The sequence below is a fragment of the Sus scrofa genome, chromosome 14 (genome assembly GCF_000003025.6).
Source record: "Sus scrofa isolate TJ Tabasco breed Duroc chromosome 14, Sscrofa11.1, whole genome shotgun sequence".
Classification (NCBI taxonomy): Eukaryota; Metazoa; Chordata; class Mammalia; order Artiodactyla; family Suidae; genus Sus; species Sus scrofa.
Window position 1 is genome coordinate 74,720,336 of NC_010456.5, and position 20,191 is coordinate 74,740,526.

The 20,191-nt window shown below is 55.5% G+C and overlaps 2 protein-coding genes across 20 annotated transcripts in view; one reads left to right on the forward strand and one right to left on the reverse strand.

Annotated features, from left to right (window-relative positions):
• CDH23 (cadherin related 23) overlaps positions 1 to 14,288 on the forward strand; it is a 467,077-nt gene extending 452,789 nt beyond the window's left edge. For 11 of the 12 annotated variants that reach the window (XM_021072656.1, XM_021072657.1, XM_021072655.1 and 8 more), the window contains 16 exons: positions 1,362 to 1,539; positions 1,702 to 1,913; positions 4,024 to 4,215; positions 4,397 to 4,510; positions 5,439 to 5,568; positions 5,670 to 5,921; positions 6,001 to 6,162; positions 8,128 to 8,384; positions 8,748 to 8,845; positions 9,257 to 9,377; positions 9,462 to 9,541; positions 9,687 to 9,727; positions 9,884 to 9,944; positions 10,451 to 10,580; positions 10,798 to 10,920; positions 12,505 to 14,288. In XM_021072656.1, coding sequence (XP_020928315.1) covers positions 1,362 to 1,539; positions 1,702 to 1,913; positions 4,024 to 4,215; positions 4,397 to 4,510; positions 5,439 to 5,568; positions 5,670 to 5,921; positions 6,001 to 6,162; positions 8,128 to 8,384; positions 8,748 to 8,845; positions 9,257 to 9,377; positions 9,462 to 9,541; positions 9,687 to 9,727; positions 9,884 to 9,944; positions 10,451 to 10,580; positions 10,798 to 10,920; positions 12,505 to 12,831 — 2,478 coding nt within the window. In that variant the 3' untranslated portion in view covers positions 12,832 to 14,288. Of the gene's footprint in view, positions 1 to 1,361; positions 1,540 to 1,701; positions 1,914 to 4,023; positions 4,216 to 4,396; positions 4,511 to 5,438; positions 5,569 to 5,669; positions 5,922 to 6,000; positions 6,163 to 8,127; positions 8,385 to 8,747; positions 8,846 to 9,256; positions 9,378 to 9,461; positions 9,542 to 9,686; positions 9,728 to 9,883; positions 9,945 to 10,450; positions 10,581 to 10,797; positions 10,921 to 11,320; positions 11,426 to 12,504 lie in introns of all 12 variants that reach the window. The other variant, XM_001925683.5, reaches the window with a different exon arrangement.
• PSAP (prosaposin) overlaps positions 13,850 to 20,191 on the reverse strand; it is an 86,461-nt gene continuing 80,119 nt past the window's right edge. For 7 of the 8 annotated variants that reach the window (XM_021071890.1, XM_021071889.1, XM_021071888.1 and 4 more), the window contains 7 exons: positions 19,449 to 19,580; positions 17,868 to 17,963; positions 17,378 to 17,564; positions 17,119 to 17,276; positions 16,690 to 16,770; positions 15,899 to 16,006; positions 13,850 to 14,900 (listed from right to left, as the gene is read on the reverse strand). In XM_021071890.1, coding sequence (XP_020927549.1) covers positions 14,865 to 14,900; positions 15,899 to 16,006; positions 16,690 to 16,770; positions 17,119 to 17,276; positions 17,378 to 17,564; positions 17,868 to 17,963; positions 19,449 to 19,580 — 798 coding nt within the window. In that variant the 3' untranslated portion in view covers positions 13,850 to 14,864. 8 annotated transcript variants of the gene reach the window in all.

Genomic DNA, 20,191 nt, shown 5'->3' on the forward strand with positions numbered 1-20,191 from the left:
TAGCTGGGACTTCACGCTGGCTGTGGCTTAGAGAGATAGGGACTCTGTAGGAGAAACTTCTTGTGCCAAACCCAAGCTAAGGCAGCCAAACATACCTGGGTGTAACCCAGATAAATCCTGGGGCTCCACATGGCCCAGGGTATCCATGATGTCCTATTGAAATAAACACCGTGCAGCAAGCAAACATAACTATAAAGCAGATATCTTTATTTATGTCTCTTAACATTCACAAGGGATCATATTTACAACCCTATTTCCATTCCAGGTCTTAGCATCCACATAGTTGCTCTGAGGCCAACTTCCCACCTTTAAGTTCTGTCCCCATTTCTGAAGTCCCACACTTCAAGGCTTTGCCTTCTTTTTCTTTCTCCCACTTCTTTCTGCCCTTTCCAGCCCTGTCTTTCTATATTCAGTTCTTACCAAGTCTCCCAACAATAACCTGATCATCTAAAGAAAAGTCTCCTGAAGGGTGGGGAGGTGAGAAGCTGAGCGGGCCAAGAGAAAGTCTCTTTAGCAGGTAGGGGACAGAGCTTGGAGCACTCACAGATATCTGCATCTTGTCCTGTCACATAAGAATGTGCTGGGTTGGGAAAAGTGCAATATTTGTAGTCAGATTAAGGGCCACTGGCTGAGCACACTGCATTTATCACCGAAGTCCCTGAGCCTAAGTTGTCAAAGCTGCAGGGAATCAAGGGCAGAGATGGAACTGAGAATGCCTCCCTCCCAGGGTAGTGGAGAGTCGGGGGGTAGGATGGGAGGTTGGAAAGCGCTTTGTGCACGGAAAAGAGTTCTTGCAACTGTGGCTGTGAAGGGCTCTGATGCCAATGCAATCAGGCAGGGCCACAGCAGCCAAGGGAAAAAAAGGCCTGGGGACTCCATAGGACCCGCCCTGGGCTGTGGGGTCAGCAGAGAGAGCCAAGTCCCAGGCCAGACACAAACCCCAGTCCAGAGGGCCTTTGGGAGGGGAGAACTCACAGTCCAGCATTAAGACTCAGAGATTAGAATTGGAGATATGGGGTACTGTGGGAAGGAGCAAAGGACAGAGTAGGAGGTGGGTGGGGACGAGCTCCTGCTTCAAGACCCAGACACAGATGACCTGTGAACCACAGTTCTGGTTGCAGCGCGTTTATTCAGTCCAGGCACTGAGCATGTACCATCACGCAGGAGCCTCACCAGCCCCTAAGAAATCAGATCCCCTTGTTCCCAGTATATAGCGAAGCAAACAGAGGCTCAGGGGGTTAAGCAAAGTTTGAGTTCAAACTAAACACTGGGCACCATCCACCTGGTTACTCCTATATGAGCAGGTGACCGGAAGCAGCCCCCAATATGCTCCTGACCTTTGACCTCAACCTCCCCTCCAGGTGGTGATCCAAGTGCTGGATGTCAATGACTGCCGGCCCCAGTTCTCCAAGCCCCAGTTCAGCACGAGCGTGTATGAGAATGAGCCAGCGGGCACCTCGGTCATCACCATGATGGCCACCGACCAGGACGAGGGCTCCAATGGGGAGTTGGCCTACTCACTTGAGGGCCCCGGCGTGGGTACGCAGCCTGCTCCCCACCCGTGATGCCCCAGCAGTGGGAGGGGCAGGCTGCCTCCCCTGCAGCCCCAGGCTGGGCAGAGGGGAGGGGGAGGAGGAGCATGAAGGATGGGAAGGTTGTCTTGGCCAGAGCCATGCCCTCCTCTCCTGCCCCACCTGCCAGAGGCCTTCCACGTGGACATGGACTCGGGCCTGGTGACCACGAAGCGGCCCCTGCAGTCCTATGAAAGGTTCAACCTGACCGTGGTGGCCACGGACAGCGGGGAGCCCCCCCTCTGGGGCACCACCATGCTGCTCGTGGAGGTTATCGACGTCAATGACAACCGCCCCGTCTTCGTGCGCCCGCCCAATGGCACCATCCTCCACATCAGAGAGGTACTGGGGGCCTCCCACCCACCCACACCCCCTTTGAGTATCCAGCCCGCTTTTCCATCCTGCAGTCATCCTGCAGCCTGAGAGAGGGAAGGGACTCCCATTGCAAAGGCAGGGAAACGGAGGCCAGAGCAGGGACCAGGCCGGCTGAGTGCCCCACGGGGCAGTATTGAGCAGTGGTTAGTAATACGGGCTGTGCCAGCAGAAGCTCTTTGGTCCACCTCCGACTCTATCGCTTACCAGCCAAACAACCTTAAGCAAGTGACTTCTCTGAGTCTGTCTTTTTCATCTGCAAAATGTGGCTAATAATAGTAGATGCCCCACCTCTTGCTCCTAGATTTCTGCCAAGAAAGACCATCTCCCACACAAGTCACTTCCCCCATATTTGTCTCTCAAAATAAATACACAGCCCCTTCCGTCTGTCTGCTCTTCCTGCTGATACCAGTGTGGAGACAGCCTGGGACTTGAGCATCAAAATAAGAAACAAGGGGAAGTGGCTGAGCTTCTGACTGTCTCCAATTCTTCTTTCATATCTTGCTCTCAGTTGCCTGCTAAAGATGGGGAAGTACTCCTTTGACCCCTGCCCTTGCCCTCCTTTCTCTCGGCACCCAAGTCCAGAATGCTTCTTGATGGAACACTGGCAGTGTCTCCCACTTGTTCTTTGCTCCCCAAACTTCCGCATGTCTCCACATCTCAGAATGTCAGTGTTAAGTCCTTGCTGTCACTCAATCTCCTCTTAGAGGTCCCATGGGAGAAATTTTTCCCAGTGCTGAGCTCTAGGAGATACTGTGCTTTTACCTTGTAATTTGCTTTTACCTGTGTCTATTGCAGTGATGCAGTGGTCCTCTTTGCTTTGCCCACTAGGGAGCTCATAGTGGTCATCTCATCTTGAATGATGTCACAGGGATTTAGTCCACATGCCTTACCTCCCATCCCTCAGTTTCTATCTTCCTGCCAACTGTTTCTTTTTTCACCCCGACTTTTTTAACTTGTTCACTCTTATTGTATACATTATTGTAAGCTGCCTCAAATTTTTTCGTAGAATGAAGCAGGGCATAAATTAATAATAATAGGAGTTCTCCTGTGGCACAGCAGGTTAAGGATCTGGTGTTGCACTGCAGTGGCTCTGGTTGCTGGTGTGGCACAGGTTCAGTCCCTAGCCCAGGAACTTCCACATGCTGCAGATGCAGCCAGAAAGGAAAAAATAATAATAATAATCTAGTTCTTTTCCATCCTAATGGCCCCCTTTACTAAGTTTTTAGTAAGAGGAACTTCAAGACATTCCTATTTGGAAAGATGCATGTCTTCCAAACAACCAGCATTTGTTAAGTAGTTATGTCTGTCATCCTACTTTCTATCAATTAGACGTTAACTGCCATTTGGAGTTTCTGATTGTCATGATCAATGAGATAAAACAGTGAAACCATGCTGAGTTGATAATTTTTGAACTAAAAGCCAAGAAACATGCTCTTTTTCTTGTGCCCTTGGCAGCCTTTTCATGGGCCAATAGTGGATGTCAGGTTTTTTGATGTCTCAGACTTAAGGGACTGTAGACACTACGGATCAAAGAGGCGAAGTGGCGTGTCCAGGTCACATGGTAACTTAGTAACAGACTAGAACCCAGATGTCCAGTCTCTGGCCACCGTGTCTCCTGCCTGCCCCCCATTTTCAGGTACCCATTGGGTGAATGGAGTTGTTTGGGGGTACCTGGAGCTCCTGTGATTAGGGTAGCAGAGAGCAAGACAGACCCAGGAACAGAGGGCGGCTGTGGCCTCAGCTTTGGGCTTCCCGTCTGTCTTCCAAGCCTCAGCATGCAGCAGGATGGGAGGGATGGGACAGTCCCTGGAAGGGCAGTCACCCATAGAGAGTCCAGAGCCTAGTGGATCCCAGGCTGGACAGTGGCCTTGGCTGGAGGTGGGCTGAAGGTTTGTTGTAGCAGATGCTCAGGCTCCAGAAGGATTCAGCCAAGCAGACGGGCATTTCATAAGGATGCTGGAGGTGGTGAGGACAGTCAGCCAGGAAGGCGAAAGAACAAGTGTTCCATTGGGCCTGGAGGTGGGAGCTGGGATTCTTTCAATGTGCCCCAGGAGCCTCCCTCCCCCGCCCCCTGCAGGAGATCCCGCTGCACTCCAACGTGTACGAGGTCTACGCCACAGACAAGGACGAGGGCCTCAATGGGGCCGTGCGCTACAGCTTCCTGAAGACCACAGGCAACCGGGACTGGGAGTACTTCACCATCGACCCAATCAGTGGCCTTATCCAGACCGCACAGCGCCTGGACCGCGAGAAGCAGGCAGTGTACAGCGTAAGGGGGCGGGGCCTAGTGCGAGGGGTGGGCCCAGGGCAAGGGGCGGGGCTGAGGAAAAGGCTCCGAGCACAGGGCCACCATGTCCCCACCTAGAACTTTGAGAGTAGTGACCTGTCCTCGGTGGGTGCCTGCCAGGGGCCCTTCATCTCCGTCTCTGACTGCACTTCTCTGCCCCCAGCTCATCCTGGTGGCCAGCGACCTGGGCCAGCCAGTGCCCTATGAGACTATGCAGCCGCTGCAGGTGGCCCTGGAGGACATTGACGACAACGAGCCCCTCTTCGTGAGGCCTCCAGTGAGCTCACCCATCCGTTGCCCTGGTCACAGCCACACAGGGACCCACCTGCCTGCAAGCACAGTGCGCACACGCTTACGTGTGGAAACTGCACAGCACTTCACAGAGCAACTAGTTATTGAGCAGCTACTATGTCAAGGCACTACCCAGCAGTCAAAAATGCCTGACTCAGGAGCTGACATTCCCATGTTTGCATGCACGATCACGCAAGAAGCCTGAAAATAGTTCTGCTTTAGTGAGCTGGGGCTGAGCTCCTTGTATGGACAAAGACTCCAACCTGTTGGTTTGCTCTTATTGTGTGCACATGGGATGTGATATTCCCTGGAGATTGTGTGTGTGTGTGTGTATGTACAGGTGCCCTGCTTGTTCAAACATCCATCTGGGAGTTCCCGTTGTGGCACAGTGAAAATGAATCTGACTAGTATCCATGAGGATGCAAGTTCGATCCCTGGCCTCACTCAGGGGGTCGAGGATCTGGTGTTGCGGTGAGCTGCAGTGTAGGTCACAGACGTGGCTCTGAACCTGCATTGCTGTGGCTGTGGTACAGGCCAGTAGCTACAGCTTCCTTCAACCCCTAGCCTGGGAACTTCCATGTGCCACAAATGCAGCCCTAAAAAGAAATTTAAAAATTGCTCTCCTAATGGTAGAGAAAGAAAAAACATCCATCTGGGTGCTGGGAGGCTTCAGAGAACATGCCAAGCCCAGCCTACCCCATGGAGGATGTCACTGGGTGACACTCCCTGAGGCCTGAGCTGGAGTCTCTCCAGCCCAGCCCTGGCTCCCTTGATGTTTCAGTAGTTCTGCTTACCTTGCAAGATGTGGGCAAAAAACCCCACAGCACCCACATGAGCACTGCCGAGGGCCCTCTGGCAGGAGCCGGAAGCTCAGGCCTTCCCTGGGCTCCCCTGAGCTCCTTCTCCCCCTGCAGAAAGGCAGTCCCCAGTACCAGCTGCTGACCGTGCCCGAGCACTCACCGCGTGGCACCCTCGTGGGAAATGTGACAGGCGCTATGGACGCAGATGAGGGCCCCAATGCCATCGTGTACTACTTCATTGCAGGTGAGGCCTGAGGGGGCTAGTGCCCTACCTACCCTGGGGCTGGAGATGACCCAAATATGCCCAGCTCTGCCCCTTACCCTGTGCCATGGTCCCACCCTCAGCCGGCAACGATGAGAAGAACTTCCATCTACAGCCGGATGGGCGCCTGCTGGTGCTGCGGGACCTGGACAGAGAGCGCGAAGCCGTCTTCTCCCTCATTGTCAAGGCCTCAAGCAATCGTAGCTGGACACCTCCCCGTGGGCCCTCCCTAGCCCTTGACCTGGTCACTGACCTCACCCTGCAGGAAGTGCGTGTCATGCTGGAGGACATCAACGACCAGCCGCCACGCTTCACCAAGGCCGAGTACACTGCAGGTGCAGGGGCCAGGGCCTGGGCCTGGGGCACGGGGAGCCCTCTGCGCTGCCACTGACACTCGCCTGCCCGTTCCTGCAGGAGTGGCCACCGACGCCAAAGTGGGCTCGGAGCTAATCCAGGTGCTGGCCCTGGACGCAGACATTGGCAACAACAGCCTTGTCTTCTACAGCATCCTGGCCATCCACTACTTCCGGGCCCTTGCCAATGACTCTGAGGACGTGGGCCAGGTCTTCACCATGGGTAGGGGCTCCAGCCAAGACCTCTGTTACTGCAAGGACTGTGTCTGGAGGCAGTGGGGTCTGTGTGGGATCCACAGGGCATGAGTGGCCATCCATCCATCCATCCATCCATCCTTCAGCCAGACATCATTTGTTAATCTTTTCCTTCATCCACCTCTCTCTTCCCTACTCCACCTATCCATCTCTGTATCCACTTTCTTCTCTTTCTCCCATCCCCTCATCAACCATTTGTCCATCTGTCCACCCACCCACTGAACACTCCCTCCACCCATCCACCCGTGCATCCATTCATCCTCATTCATGCATCTGTCCACCCACCCATCCATCCATCTTCCCATTCTCCTTTCTATATATCCACCTAGCTTCCCCTTGGTGCACTTCACCCTCCCCTGCGTCCACCACTGTGCTTGGTAGGCACTGGGGAGCCAGAATTCAAAGAGCACACTTGACCCTAAAAGTATGCATGTTTGCTTGTGCATTTGCCTGTGTGCCAGCTGAGTGTCTCTGGGTTAGGTTCTAGAAAGTATCCAGTGAGTGTCCCATTACCTTCCCTCCAGCTCCACCTCCTTCCCTGCTCTTCTCTGCCGACAGCACTCAATCCAGACTCCTTGGCCTGGCTTTCAGGGCTTGCTAGGTCTTCCTCTAATCCCTCTTTCTGGTTCCACAGCCGCTTACTACCCTTAAGGTCCTGTGCCCACTGTTCCCTTCAGTCTGCTCTACGCCATCCTCCCCTGGGCCTTTGGTCCTTTGTCTTAACTTCCTGGAATCCCATCCTGACCTTGACCCCTGCCTTTAGATATGCACCCCCAACCATCCTTTGAAGTCTAGTTCATATGCTGCCACCTTCAATCACACAACCAGACACCACCCCTTTGTCCTCTGAGTTCCCATTGCTCTAATTTTTTTTTTTTTTTTTTTAGGACCGCACCTGCAGCATATGGAAGTTCCCAAGCTAGGGGGTCTAATCAGAGCTGTAGCTGCCGACCTACACCAACAGCCACAGCAATACCAGATCCCAGACCCACTGAGCGAGGCCAGGAATCAAACCCGCATCCTCATGGATGCTAGTTGGATTGGTTTCCACTGTGCCACAAAGGGGAATCCCCCACTGCTGTAATTTTAATAAATGAAAGCACAGAGAGGATATGTAGCTTGTCAAGGGTCACACAACTAGAAGTGGCAGATTTTCAAGCCATGTCTACTGTTTTCTAAGAGAAGACAGGGCCAGACCACTGCCGGTCATCTCTCTACGGTGGCTGTGGAATTGCAAAGCAAATGTGTGTGAGACAGACAATGAGGGGACTCAGAAACACTCCAGCATGGGACAGCAGAGTCCCAAACTTGCCGTCCTTGGATCAGTGCCTCCCACAGTTGGGTTTTAATGTGCAACATGTTTAAAATAAAAACTTAGGGAGTTCCCGTCGTGGCGCAGCAGAAACGAATCTGACTAGGAACCACGAGGTTTCGGATTTGATTCCTGGCTTTGCTCAGTGGTTAAGGATCCGGCATTGCCATGAGCTGTGGTGTAGGTCACAGACGCACCTCGGATCTGGCTGTGGCTGTGGCAAAGGCTGGCAGCTACAGCTCCGATTCGACCCCTAGCCTGGGAACCTCCATATGCCACAGGTGCAGCCCTAAAAAGACAAAAAGACAAAAAATGAATTAAAAATAAAATACAAACTTAGAAATGTCTAGAAACAGTGCAAGTTCTGCAGCACTGGCTGTGCTCTCCAGTGACAATCAGCAGAGTTGAGGTCAGTGTCACTGCCCCTACAGAGAGACACCTCCCTTGTACCCACTCCTCTGTCACCTTTGCCCCCTCTGGGCCCCCCAGGCCCTTGCGTCCCAAGTTGCCACCTCCCCTCAGTGTGTCTGAACATCCCTGGGCCTTGGGCCTCTGGGGGGTGGGGGGACTCGGGGGCCCTGGGTGGCCCTGAGCCGCACCGCCTGTGTGCTCTCCCCGCAGGGAGCGTGGATGGCATCCTGCGCACCTTCGACCTCTTCATGGCCTACAGCCCTGGCTACTTTGTGGTGGACATCGTGGCCCGGGACCTGGCAGGTCACAATGATACGGCCATCATCGGCATCTACATCCTGAGGGACGACCAGCGGGTCAAGATCGTCATCAACGAGATCCCCGACCGCGTGCGTGGCTTCGAGGAAGAATTCATCCGCCTGCTCTCCAACATCACTGGTGCCATCGTCAACACTGATGACGTGCAGGTGCCCCGTGGAACCCACCCCGGGTCCAGGGGCAGTGGAGGGAGAAGGGGGACCAGGCCACAGGGACAGGGCACTGCAGACAGATCAGGGGTATGAAAGGGATCAGTCCTTTGCTAGCTGCATGGCCTTGGGAGAGTCCTTCGAGGTCTCTGAGTCTCAGTTTCCTCATCTGTAAGATGGGGCTCATAATAGTGCCTGGCTCAGAGCAGTGAAGGGATTGCCGTGGAGCTTGGTCCCAGGTGAGCATTCAGTCGTACTGGGTTTACGGGCAGGGCAGGGCAGCAGGGGCTGCTAGAAGAGGCCTGCCCATCCCACCCCTGGCTCCGGCCACACACACACCCCATGATGCCCCTTCTCGCCTAGTTCCACGTGGACAAGAAAGGTCGGGTGAACTTTGCACAGACAGAGCTGCTTATCCACGTGGTGAACCGCGAAACCAACCGCATCCTGGACGTGGACCGGTGAGTGGGCCTCTGTGCTCAGCCTGTCAGTCTGCCTCCTTGCCCTGGAGTTGGGGAGGGGACCCACCTACGGAGGCACAGCTGAACACCATCAGGCTTGCTGTCTGGGGCTTTCCCCCGGAGAGAGGTGGGCAGGGCAGGTAGAGAGGGCACAGCCTGGGTGCATGAGCAGAGCTCCGCCCCCCCATCCTCCCCTCTGGGTGAAATGGGACTGGACACTGATTGTGAGGATCAAACAGGCTCGTGAACGAGGGGATGGTGACCCTGTAAGGGACAAAGCTATCCACTCTGGGCGGGCCTTAAACTTGAAAGGCTTGGTGGGAGGTGAATTCGGGGGCAGACTGGCCAGAGTGGGATGAGCTCTTGAGGCACGGCTGAGGATGGGAGCTGAGGCCCCTGCCCCTCGCCCAGGGTGATCCAGATGATCGACGAAAACAAGGAGCAACTGCGGAATCTATTCCGGAACTACAACGTCCTGGATGTGCAGCCCGCCATCTCTGTCCGGCTACCTGATGACATGTCCGCCCTGCAGGTACAGCTGGTGGCACCCACCCCAGCAGCCCTCTCGCTGTCCCGGGTGCTCTCGCCCACTCACGTCTGGCCCCCGCTCCCCTAGATGGCGATCATTGTCCTGGCCATTCTCCTCTTCCTGGCTGCCATGCTCTTCATCCTCATGAACTGGTACTACAGGACCGTGTGAGTGACCCCTCCCTGCCCTGCCTTGAGATAGACTGACCGGCCCCAGGACAGGGCTCCAGGGGCGGTCACAGAGGCAGGCAGGGCCGTCAGGCCCTGAGACGCCAGCCCGGCCTCCTTCACCAGCCCCTCTGCTTCTTTCCAGACACAAGAGGAAGCTCAAAGCCATCGTGGCTGGCTCGGCAGGTAAGCGAGGGCTGTGATGGGCGGGCAGGTGGGAGGGCAGGAGGGCTCCCCAAGAGCCTAGAGTAACACCCCCACAGGCCTCACAGGGCCAGCTCAGGCCCAGCCCCAGCCCCAGCGGGGTGGACACTTCCCCTTCATGCCCCAATCCTTCTGCAGGGAATCGCGGCTTCATTGACATCATGGACATGCCCAACACCAACAAGTATTCCTTCGACGGGTGAGTGGGGTCCCTCAACCCTACTGGGTACACTTTGGTGAGACCCACCCTGGACCCAGCTGAGGTGAAGTCCCCGCTGCGGCCCCTCAAGCAGAGGGTATCCTGGACCAAATGAAACCTGGGGTGTGGGCGCCCCCTGCTGGGAAAGACACGCCTCTCCCTCCACCTTCAGAAATCTTATCTCTGAGCTGGGCTCCCCACCCTGATTGGGCCCCAAGTTCCTAGGGGCCCAGGCTTTGGGCACTGGGTGTAGGGTGAGGCCTCTGCGCTGGCACTGATCCAGGATGACATGTTGTCCTGGTTCCATTAGGATCCTGAGGTAGGAGGACGTGTCCACAGGTGCCACAGGCAAGGGGCCTGCTTCTCACAGCCCTGCACCCCCAGACCCGTGAAAGGCACAACCGTTGGCCAGGGAAATGGCAGAGGGTTAGGGGTGTGCTTCAAGGGCATCTGTCCCCTCAAGCCTTCCTTCCTCACCCTCCCCCAACCTCACCCCCCACCTGCAGGGCCAACCCCGTGTGGCTGGATCCTTTCTGCCGGAACCTGGAGCTGGCCGCCCAGGCCGAGCATGAGGATGACCTGCCAGAAAACCTGAGTGAGATCGCCGATCTGTGGAACAGCCCCACTCGCACCCACGTGAGCCTGGGCTTGGGCCAGGGGCAGGGGGTGGACGGTCATGAGGATGGGGAGGAGGTAGGTTTGTCTGTGCCACTGCCAAGGGGCTGGGCTCCGGGGAGTGGTGCCCTGCCCTGCGTGCGTGCGTGCGTGCGTGCGTGTGTGTGTGTGTGTGTGTGTGTACGCACGCGCGTGTATGAGGTCTACCTGTGTTCTGGCTAATGTCCCCTCTCTCCAGGGAACTTTTGGGCGTGAACCAGCAGCAGTCAAGCCTGATGATGACCGGTACCTGCGGGCAGCTATCCAAGAGTATGACAACATTGCCAAGCTGGGCCAGATCATTCGAGAAGGGCCCATCAAGGTGAGCTGTCCCTGCAGGCTCCTGCACCCAGACCCCTGGCGGAGCTCAGGCCTACTCCAGAGGATGTAGGGAGTCGGGGGATCCTGGGAAACAGCTCTCTCCACCTCTAGGGACGCAGCTAGATCTGCTCTCCACTGGGATAAGAACATGCAGGCAGAGAGGGGCCAGGGAACCTGGCTGATAAGAAGCTACTTCAGCCTGCAGTGGGCTGGAGGCCAGGACTCTGACATGAGCCCACGTGATCCTGGTTGGCCGCTGTCACCAGGCTCTGCTCCCAATCGTCTACCCTAGCATCAGACTCCCAGAGTCACCTTCCATCAACCCCGGTTCGAGTGCGTGCGTGTCGGGTGGAGCAGGCAGAGGAGGGCCTTGCTGGGGGTTAACCCTCTCCCTCCCCCAGGGATCGCTGCTGAAGGTGGTCCTGGAGGATTACTTGCGGCTCAAAAAGCTCTTTGCACAGCGGATGGTGCAAAAAGCCTCCTCCTGCCACTCCTCCATCTCTGAGGTAGTGGGTGGGCTGGGAGCTGTGTGCCGTGCCCCAGGCCTGGGGGTGTTTTCTCTCTTGCTCTCTTCTGGCCCTCCATCCTCCTCGGGGTCTCTGAAGTTCAGTAGCCAGAGCCCAAGACGTCGCTGGGTGGAGATTCAGGGAGGCTTTACTTTCTGGGCTCTGCAGGGATTGGTGGGTGTTGAGATTTGACGAACCCCAAAATATCTTTAAGAGGTGATGGCATCTTAGAAAATTGGCTATAGGGTCAAATAGGTCTACATGTTTATTTGCCTAGAGTGATATGTCAGTACCTTAAAAAGTCAAACGTTAAAAACCCAGATTTTCAGGGAGGTCCTGGGGTGTCACAGCAGAAACAAATCTGACTAGCATCCATGAGGATGCAAGTTCAATCCCTGGCCTCACTCAGTGGATTAAGGGTCTGGCATTGCCCTGAGCTGTGGTGTAGGTCACAGACATAGCTCGGATCCTGCGTTGCTGTGGCTGTGGTGTAGGCCAGCAGCTGTAGCTCCAATTTGATCCTCAGCTTGGGAACTTCCATATGCCGTGGGTACAGTCCTGAAAAGCAAAAAAAAAAAAAAAAAAAAAAAAAAAAAAAAAAAAAAAACTTCCAGATTTTCAGCTGGGTCAACAGTCCCAACTGGATATAGGCTAAGAGCAAACAGCTGCAGACAGAAAAGAAGCTCCATTTGTGAGTCTCTCCACTAAACCTCGTCCTCCTCCACCTGTGGACACAGTTAGGGTTGATCCTGCTTGAGGCCAACCTGGTAACAAATTCCACAGTTGTGTCACAAGGTCTTTACAGATCAGAGTGATTGCATGAAATTAAAAAGGTTCTCATAGGAAGCCCGTGCTCCAGAGAACACATCTATCTGTAGCTCCAGAAGTCTCTAGGGTTCCCCCTCGTACTCAGTTTGAGGAACACTACTGTAGGCTGGACAGGCCCACTGTGGCACAAGCCCAGGGTTCCTTGTGTGTGGTAGGGAAACCTGGCCCAGAGCGAGAGGGACTCTGGGGCCACCCACCTGCTCCACTCTTGGGTCTGGCCCTAAACATATGGGGGTCCTGGCCTCTTGCAGCTGATCCAGACGGAGCTGGAAGAGGAGCCTGGGGAGCGCAGTCCCGGCCAGGGCAGCCTGCGCTTCTACCACAAGCCGCCGACGGAGCTCAAGGGGCCTGATGGGATCCACGTGATGCACGGCAGCACAGGCACGCTGCTGGCCACCGACCTCAACAGCCTGCCTGAGGACGACCAGAAGGGCCTGGGCCGCTCACTGGAGACACTGACAACTGCTGAGGCCAGCGCCTTCGAGCGCAATGCCCGCACAGAGTCCGCCAAATCCACGCCCCTGCACAAGCTACGCGACGTGATCATGGAGAGCCCCCTGGAGATCACAGAGCTATGACCACACGGGGAGCCCGACTGGTGTGAGCAGCAGCCCACCCCCCACCCCCTCCTGGGCCAAGAGCAGGGGCAGGACCGCAGGCTGCGGGCCCCTCCCCAGGCAGCTCTGGGTGTGCGACCTTGGGCTGGCCCAGCAGCAGGGCCTGCCTCAGATTCTACTTTTGCCAGACACTCATTCAGCATCGGATCGCTACCTTCATTAAATGTGTTATTTTTTTAAGAAAACCTAACGGAAATGCTAAGCATCTAAGGATGAGGTAAGGAGGGTCACCGGGAGCCCAGGAGTCTGAGGACCAACTAACTTAGCCCAGGCTGAGCCGAAAGAGGCCAAGCAGGCCCTCTTCCCCTCCCTCCTCACCCCTGCCCCCCACCCCACCCCTGGCACAGGTGCCCAGCCAGGGGAAGGGAGCCCAGAGCTGGCATAACCTGGCCTTGACTCTTTGACTCCAAGTTCCAGTGCGTTTCTGCCACATCCCCGGCCGGACCTCCAGGTGGGGGCAGGAAGTAATCCCTGCCTCCCCACAAGGACATGGTCAACGGCAGCGAACGGCCTTCTCTCCATTTCACCGGCTTCCCCAATGTACCCAACTCAGAAATGACTGGTGTTTCCCTTGGGTTTGAATGTGGCGTGTTCGTGTATGACCCTTTTTTAAATTAAGTTATTCCCTCAATAGTCTCCCCTTGGTTGTGTTCAACGGGTACTCACTGAACGTTGCTGGAATGATCTGCATTTTAAAAAGAAAGGCAACTCACAAGGAACCGGCAGTACACTCTGGCTATGGTAACCTAACCGTGGGGCTGCGGGGGAGGGGTTAGGGGTCAGAGCAGATCTAGCTCGACCTTCGACTTCCACCTTCGGGGCATTCATTCCCCTGCCCATGGCTGGCCTGGGGCTGTCAGGGAGGACCAGGTGGGATTGTCTTACTCTGGTCAAAAGGGGCGCTTACGGGCCCATAGCCTCAGAGCTCATAAAGAGCCAAATTCTTCTGGCTGAGGTGTCACAAACACACAGGCTCAGATCTGGTTGACGGACTTTATTGTTAAATCACAGAAGTTTTAGTGCAAAACGAAACTAAAAAAATTGTTAAGTTCATTTAATAGCAACTGCGCGTCTAGCTGTCTCCTGGCAACCAGAAGTGGAGCAGAAGATGCAGCCAGACGGGAGAGGAGGCAGGGTGGCAACCGAGGCCCCGGGACAGCACACCCAACAGACCCTCTACCTGGAAGCCAGAGGCTTAGGAGCTTATCATCCACATGTATTTGCAGGTCAAAAAGAACACCTATAAAATGGGGGGCAGGAGGGGGAGGCCATGCTGCCTAGAGCAATGGCAGTCCTGCTCTGCAGGATGGACACAAGAGCGGGCAGGAGGCGGTCACCACTGTCCATGTTTCACACAAAAGCAGGCCCGCAGGATCTCCACAGAGAACCAGCAGATTACATTCTGGCACGTTCCCCCCCACCCCACCCCCGGCCCCCAACCCACAGAAACACAAACACAGCATCACCAGGAAAGACATAGGAACGCTCGACTGAAGATTGACCCCGGGAGAGCGAGCCCAGCCCCACTAGGTCCTGCTTCCACAAGCTCCAGTACAGTGACAACTATACTGAGCACCTCAGCTTTTATATAAAAGTGTGTGTGTTTTGCAATCTGCGGCCCAGGATGGGGGAAGGTCCCTCCTTAGAGGAGGCAGAGGCCTCAGCACCCAAGGCCCAGCCTGGAGGATGGACAGCCTCTGTCAAGAGTGCCCCCTTCTCCTCCTCCTCCTTCGGGCCACCACCATGCAGGGACAGACTCAGAAACCTCCAGTGTGTATATATAGTACGTCAGCATCCATCTAGCAGAGGAAAGGGACCCTGAAGAGGCCACTTCAGCAGCCCACCCACAGCAGCGCTACGATGAGGGAGAGAAGAAAGGGACTGGGGGGAGGGGGGGGCTATTTTTGGACAAAGTCGACAGATCTGTGTGTTCGTTCCCCCAGACACACAAGCAGGAAAAAATGCTGCAGTTTCTCCAGGATGGAACGTGCCTTCTAGTTCCACACGTGACGCTTGCAGTGCTCGACAGCCTGACAGGAGAGAGCGAACAGTTTAGTCTACAGGTGACAAACTATCCTTGGCCCATGAGCGCACCAGCCAGCACCCAGAAAGGGCACCTGTTCTCTTGTCCCAGATCAGCTGGAGGGCACCAGATGCTCAAGACCCAGGAATTGTGTGGCTTTTGAGTTTTGGGGATTCATAAGGCAAGAGCGCAGAGCAGCGGGTGACGAGCACCCCTGCAGGTAGGGAGGACCCCTGTGTCTGGTCACACGCCTGAACCCCAGCACTCAGCGGGTAGGCGGCATAGGGGCCCAAGAGTCAGAGGAACATGGCAGCTCAGGCCTGGAGAAATGGGCGCATGTACACCCCGGAGAGCAGAGCCACAGAAACCTCTTCCACCACAGGGTGGGGGTGCCGGGGCCAGAGGAAGGGGCTCAACATGGTGGGCCTCGCTACCTCTCCCCTCCCTGCAGCGACCCAAGATGAGGTAGTGTCACCAACACAGGCTCAGTGCTCACGAGGAACCCCCGCCAGGGAGAAAAGGTTGTGCAAAGGAACATTGAGTAACAGAGAGTGGTCCACACATCCCCACCCAGGAAAACAGCAAAAGTCACCCGGGAATGGCAGCCCAGCCAGGAGCCAACTCCCAGGGCTGTTCAAGGAGAGCACTGCTTGGCCCTGGGTGAGGATTCAGGCCAGGCTCCCGCCAGGGCAAACATGACCACAGGGGCACCAGGCCTTGAGCAATCCCTCAGGTGACCTCCGGCAAATCTGACCAGTCACAGGGAGCTCTGAAGACAAAAGCAAGAAAGCAGAAGCAAAAAACACTGAAGACCATCCGCTCGCCACCTCCCACTCCTCGCAGACAAGAAGGCCAAGCCCACTTTTGCTGGGGCCGCACATGAGCCTAACTGCGCCTCTGGGCCTCTGTAATGTCCGGGCAGAGAGCCAATGGCTGAGGCGCCTCTTAGAGCAGGTGCACCCTGACTGGCGGACGGGCCTGTGGGGCAGTTACTGAGCTACTCACGTTGCACAGGGCTGCCGACTCCATGTTCTGGCACCAGAAGCTCGGGCCCCAGACGCACTTCTCAGTTCCCAAAAGAGGCTTATGGGCTGAAGGGCAGGCTCCAATTTTCTAGGTGGTCAAAACAGGGCCAAAGAAAGGCAAGAATTAGATCCGCCCACCTCATGCTTCTCAAAACGGAGGCAAAGGATCAGCTTCTAAAAGCAGCTAGGGACACAACACTGTAAATCAGCTATAATGGGAAAAATAAAAATCATTATAAAAAAGCAAAAATGAATTAAAAAAATAAAAGCAGCTAGAATCCGAGCGCTAATAAGCACTTTCAAAAAAAGCGTTGCCGGAGTTCCCGTCGTGGCGCAGTGGTTAACGAATCCGACTAGGAACCATGAGGTTGCGGGTTCGGTCCCTGCCCTTGCTTGGTGGGTTAACGATCTGGCGTTGCCGTGAGCTGTGGTGTAGGTTGCAGACGCGGCTCGGATCCCGCGTTGCTGTGGCTCTGGTGTAGGCCGGTGACTACAGCTCCGATTCAACCCCTAGCCTGGGAACCTCCATATGCCGCGGGAGCGGCCCAAGAAATAGCAACAACAACAACAAAAAAAAAAAAGACAAAAAAGACAAAAAAAAAAAAAAAAAAAAAAAAAAGCGTTGCCGAGGCAAGTGGGGGAGTCTGAAAGCCTGGTTCTCCCCTACCCCCTATCCCAACTCTGCCCCAATCTCAGAAGAACCCTTCCAAGGGTCACACAGCCTCTCCCCCGCTTCGCTGCCTGTGAACCCAGCCGCCCAGCGCAGCTTACCGAGCACACGAACGACGGCTCCATCACCTCCACCAGGATCTCAACCAGCACAGGCTCGTACTCCGTCACGAACTGATCGCACTGTCAGGGAAACAGCAATGCGGGTCTCGGTGTGTCCAAGCAGAGGCAGGGGCATAAAAGGAGGGGCGCCGGACATGCTCCCCCATCAGAGATCCCAGCGTTGCCAGCCCAGTGCCTCCCTCCCAAGTGCCCCACCCACCGGCAGCTGCTCATGGGGTTCCGTCCCCCAGTGGCTCCACTTGAGCCTACAGATCACCTTTAAGAAACTCTCACTGGACTCCATGCCGCAAGCAGAAATGGCTGGTTATCCCTCAAAACTCCAGTTGGGGGACAAAGACCCCCCCACCCCTGGCCCCTACAATCCCCAAGCAGGTTCCGACATCCTGGCCTTGAGCACCCAACGCATACCTGCTTCTGGTACGGGTCAGGCAGGAAGCTGCAGCCTTTCTCCAGGGCAGCCAGGATCTCCTGCTTTGTGCTGTTTTTCTCCAGGTTGCGGTCCAAATAGCTCACCAGCCTCTTGCACACCTCACAGAAGCCACCGTCCTTCAGCGGTGTCACACGCGCTGCGTGAGAAAGCGGGCACAGGCTCAGCGCCGGCCAGGCCCTCTCTCACCACGGGGGGGGTGGGGTGCGTGGCACTGGCCTCCCCCACCACCGGGCTCACCAGTCAACACGGGCAGCCCCTGGGTGGAGCAGAGATGGAGCATGCTGCACACCAACTCAGGGCTCGCCTCCTGCAGGAGGAGCGACAGGATGGAGCTGCCGTACGTGTCGACCAACTCCTGGCACTCCTCGGACATGGACGTGGGCAACTTGGAGCACACTTTGTCCAGAGCGTGAATGATTTCCTCCTGAAACGTGAGAAGATGAGAAGCTGGGTGGGGGTGGGGGTGGGGGTGGGGGTGGGAGCGACCCTGAAACTACTGATGGGACCAGGAAACCAGCCAACGAACAGCCAGGCACTATTTTCTCCGCCGAAGGCTACAGCTACGACGCAGGGCAAAGTGGCCTCCCCCGGCCCCTGCCCAGAGGGATCCACCTGTGGGAAGTGGGTGTACCAACTCCCAGGCCGGAGGCCCACACCAGCCAAGCCCAGCTCCCACTAGGCCACTCTGCTCCCTCCGCCACGGCAGCGTTCGCCAAAAGCCCGGTACCTCGGTCCTGTTGTTGTCGATCAGCTTGGCCACCTCCTTCACCACGAACTCGCACACCTCACAGTAAATAGTGGCCTTCTCCGGGACCAGGTCCTTCTGTGGGTAGGGCAGAAGACCACTCATGCTGGGGCCCCCACCTCGCCCCCTTGGTCTGGGACCTCTAAAGGGAGGGGGCAGAGGCCAGGACGGGCTAGCGTGACACAAAGGCCACTTCCGGCTGCATTCAGAAGAGGGTGTGGCTCTCTCCCAGGGTCCAAGCCCAGGTCCCAGCTGCTCTTCTTCTACACTGGGAGACCTGTCCCTGTCCCCAGTCCTCCACCACTCCTGAGACCAGAACACCCACTTCAGGGGACACAAACAGAGAAACTCCCTGAGCCCCAAAGAGCTGTCCGTCTGATGCCTGTCTGGTTACAATCCCCTCATCTTCCAGAGTTCTTTTTGCGGAGGGGGATGGGGATGCAGGAACAGAGTGAGGGTTCACTATTGGTCTACTACTCAGAAGATCGAATTTTAAACACATTTCCAAGTCCGCTCTTTGGTCTCAAGTCTCAGCACCTGAGATTGCTTTTCTCTCTAAAGCCTACCTTTGACAATACAATACTGGTGACTAGAACTTTCTGACAGTGGAAACATTCTCCACCTGTGATGTCCAGTTTAATAGCAGCCGCTGGCCACTTGTGTCTGTCTCCAGAGCAGCTGAACTGTAGCTGGTGTCACCAAGTAACTGAAATTTTTTTTTTTTTTTCATTTTAAATTCTTGAAATCTAAGTATCACATGGGGCTACAGTCCAAGCTACAAAGCTCTGTCTTCTCTGGCCACTCCTTCAGTCAGCAAGATGCCCAGAGCCTGTGAGCACCTCGCCTGGGCAGGAGGGGCAGGCAGCAGTGCTTCCCTGCCTGTCAGACACTTAACCCTGTGTGATCACATGGTGCATGTACTGAGAGAAGACAGCAGGATGACAGATGAGACAGCTAGACGTGAAGTGACACCGACAAGGAAAGTTCTGGAACGAGTGCCATGTGATAGGCCATCACCTGGCTGAGTACCCCATGGACATGAGGACAATTCTGTTCACCACTGTTGGTCTCGGTCTTTGAAACACTGCCTGGCCCCTAAGAGGTAACAAATCTAATAAACTGATTATGAAATGGAGGAGGAGCTTTACCCAGGGAAGGATGCTAGGGAAACAAGAAAGACACAGGCGGCACAGCCAGAGAAATTTCTGCACAAGCCCCCGGGGGGGGGTGGTTCTGGGAGCATGGAGTTTGGACCATGGTTACAGTGTGGGGAGGGAGGTGGGAGGGGCCGCAGAAAGCACATCGGAAAGGTGAGGCTGGGAGGCAGGCCCTGAAAAATGATCTCCAATGGCGCGCTTGAAAAGCAGACCTGATCTCAGGAGCACTAGGAGCCCCCAAGGAAACAAATGGATGAGGCCGGGGGTGCTGCATAGTTTAGGGGAAACTGCCAATGAATGGTCTCCAACTCAAATATCTTTAGGAGCCAAGCAGGAAAACAAGAGTGTCTTGTAGGGTGTGACAATGAGGAGTGGTGGGGCATCATGGAATGATGGCACCACATACCTTTATGGGCTCCACCAGCTCCAGGGCAGAGATGACTTTCTCCGAGAGCACCTTGGCAGGCACCAGAGTCTGCATGGGCACCTCCTTCACCTCCTCACAGAATCCAACCAGCCCACAGATGTCCTTGGGTTGCTGGAGAGAGCACAGGAGCAGCAGTGAGAGGCAGGCCCGCACTCACCAGCCCTCGTCCCACGCACTACACAGAAAGGTGCTAGAGGAATATCCTAGCCCTGGGGTCAAGTCTGCCTGCCTCCCAGACAGGCAGAGATGCCACATCAAATCTAAAGGGGCTCGTGCAAATGGAGATGCGCACCAGAGGCACGTGGGGAAGGTGGCCATGAGAAGCTCTGAAGGGAGATGAGACAGAACCGCTGTCTGCTCAGCCAGGGAGCAGCCCAGGGAAGCAAAGCTCCTGGCATCTTCACAGGCAACCACATCATCTCCAAGAACAGCTGATCCACTCTAGAACCTGTTTTTCAGTTGAGCTGGTGTGCTCTTAGGAGGACGTTTAAGCTGTTTTTGTTTTTGTTTCTAGAAGAGGAACTACCAAGCCCATAAACTAACAAAACCAAGTGTGTCTGAAATACAACCACACCGGATCTTTCAGTGGCAGGACCATTGAAAATGATGCATTAAGGGGAAACGCTGGCTTTTTTAAAACCCACGTTCTATGTAACAATGGCACACACACAGTCCACACAGAAAACCCAGTCTCCCTTAAGTGATGAATCCTTTCAAGTCAC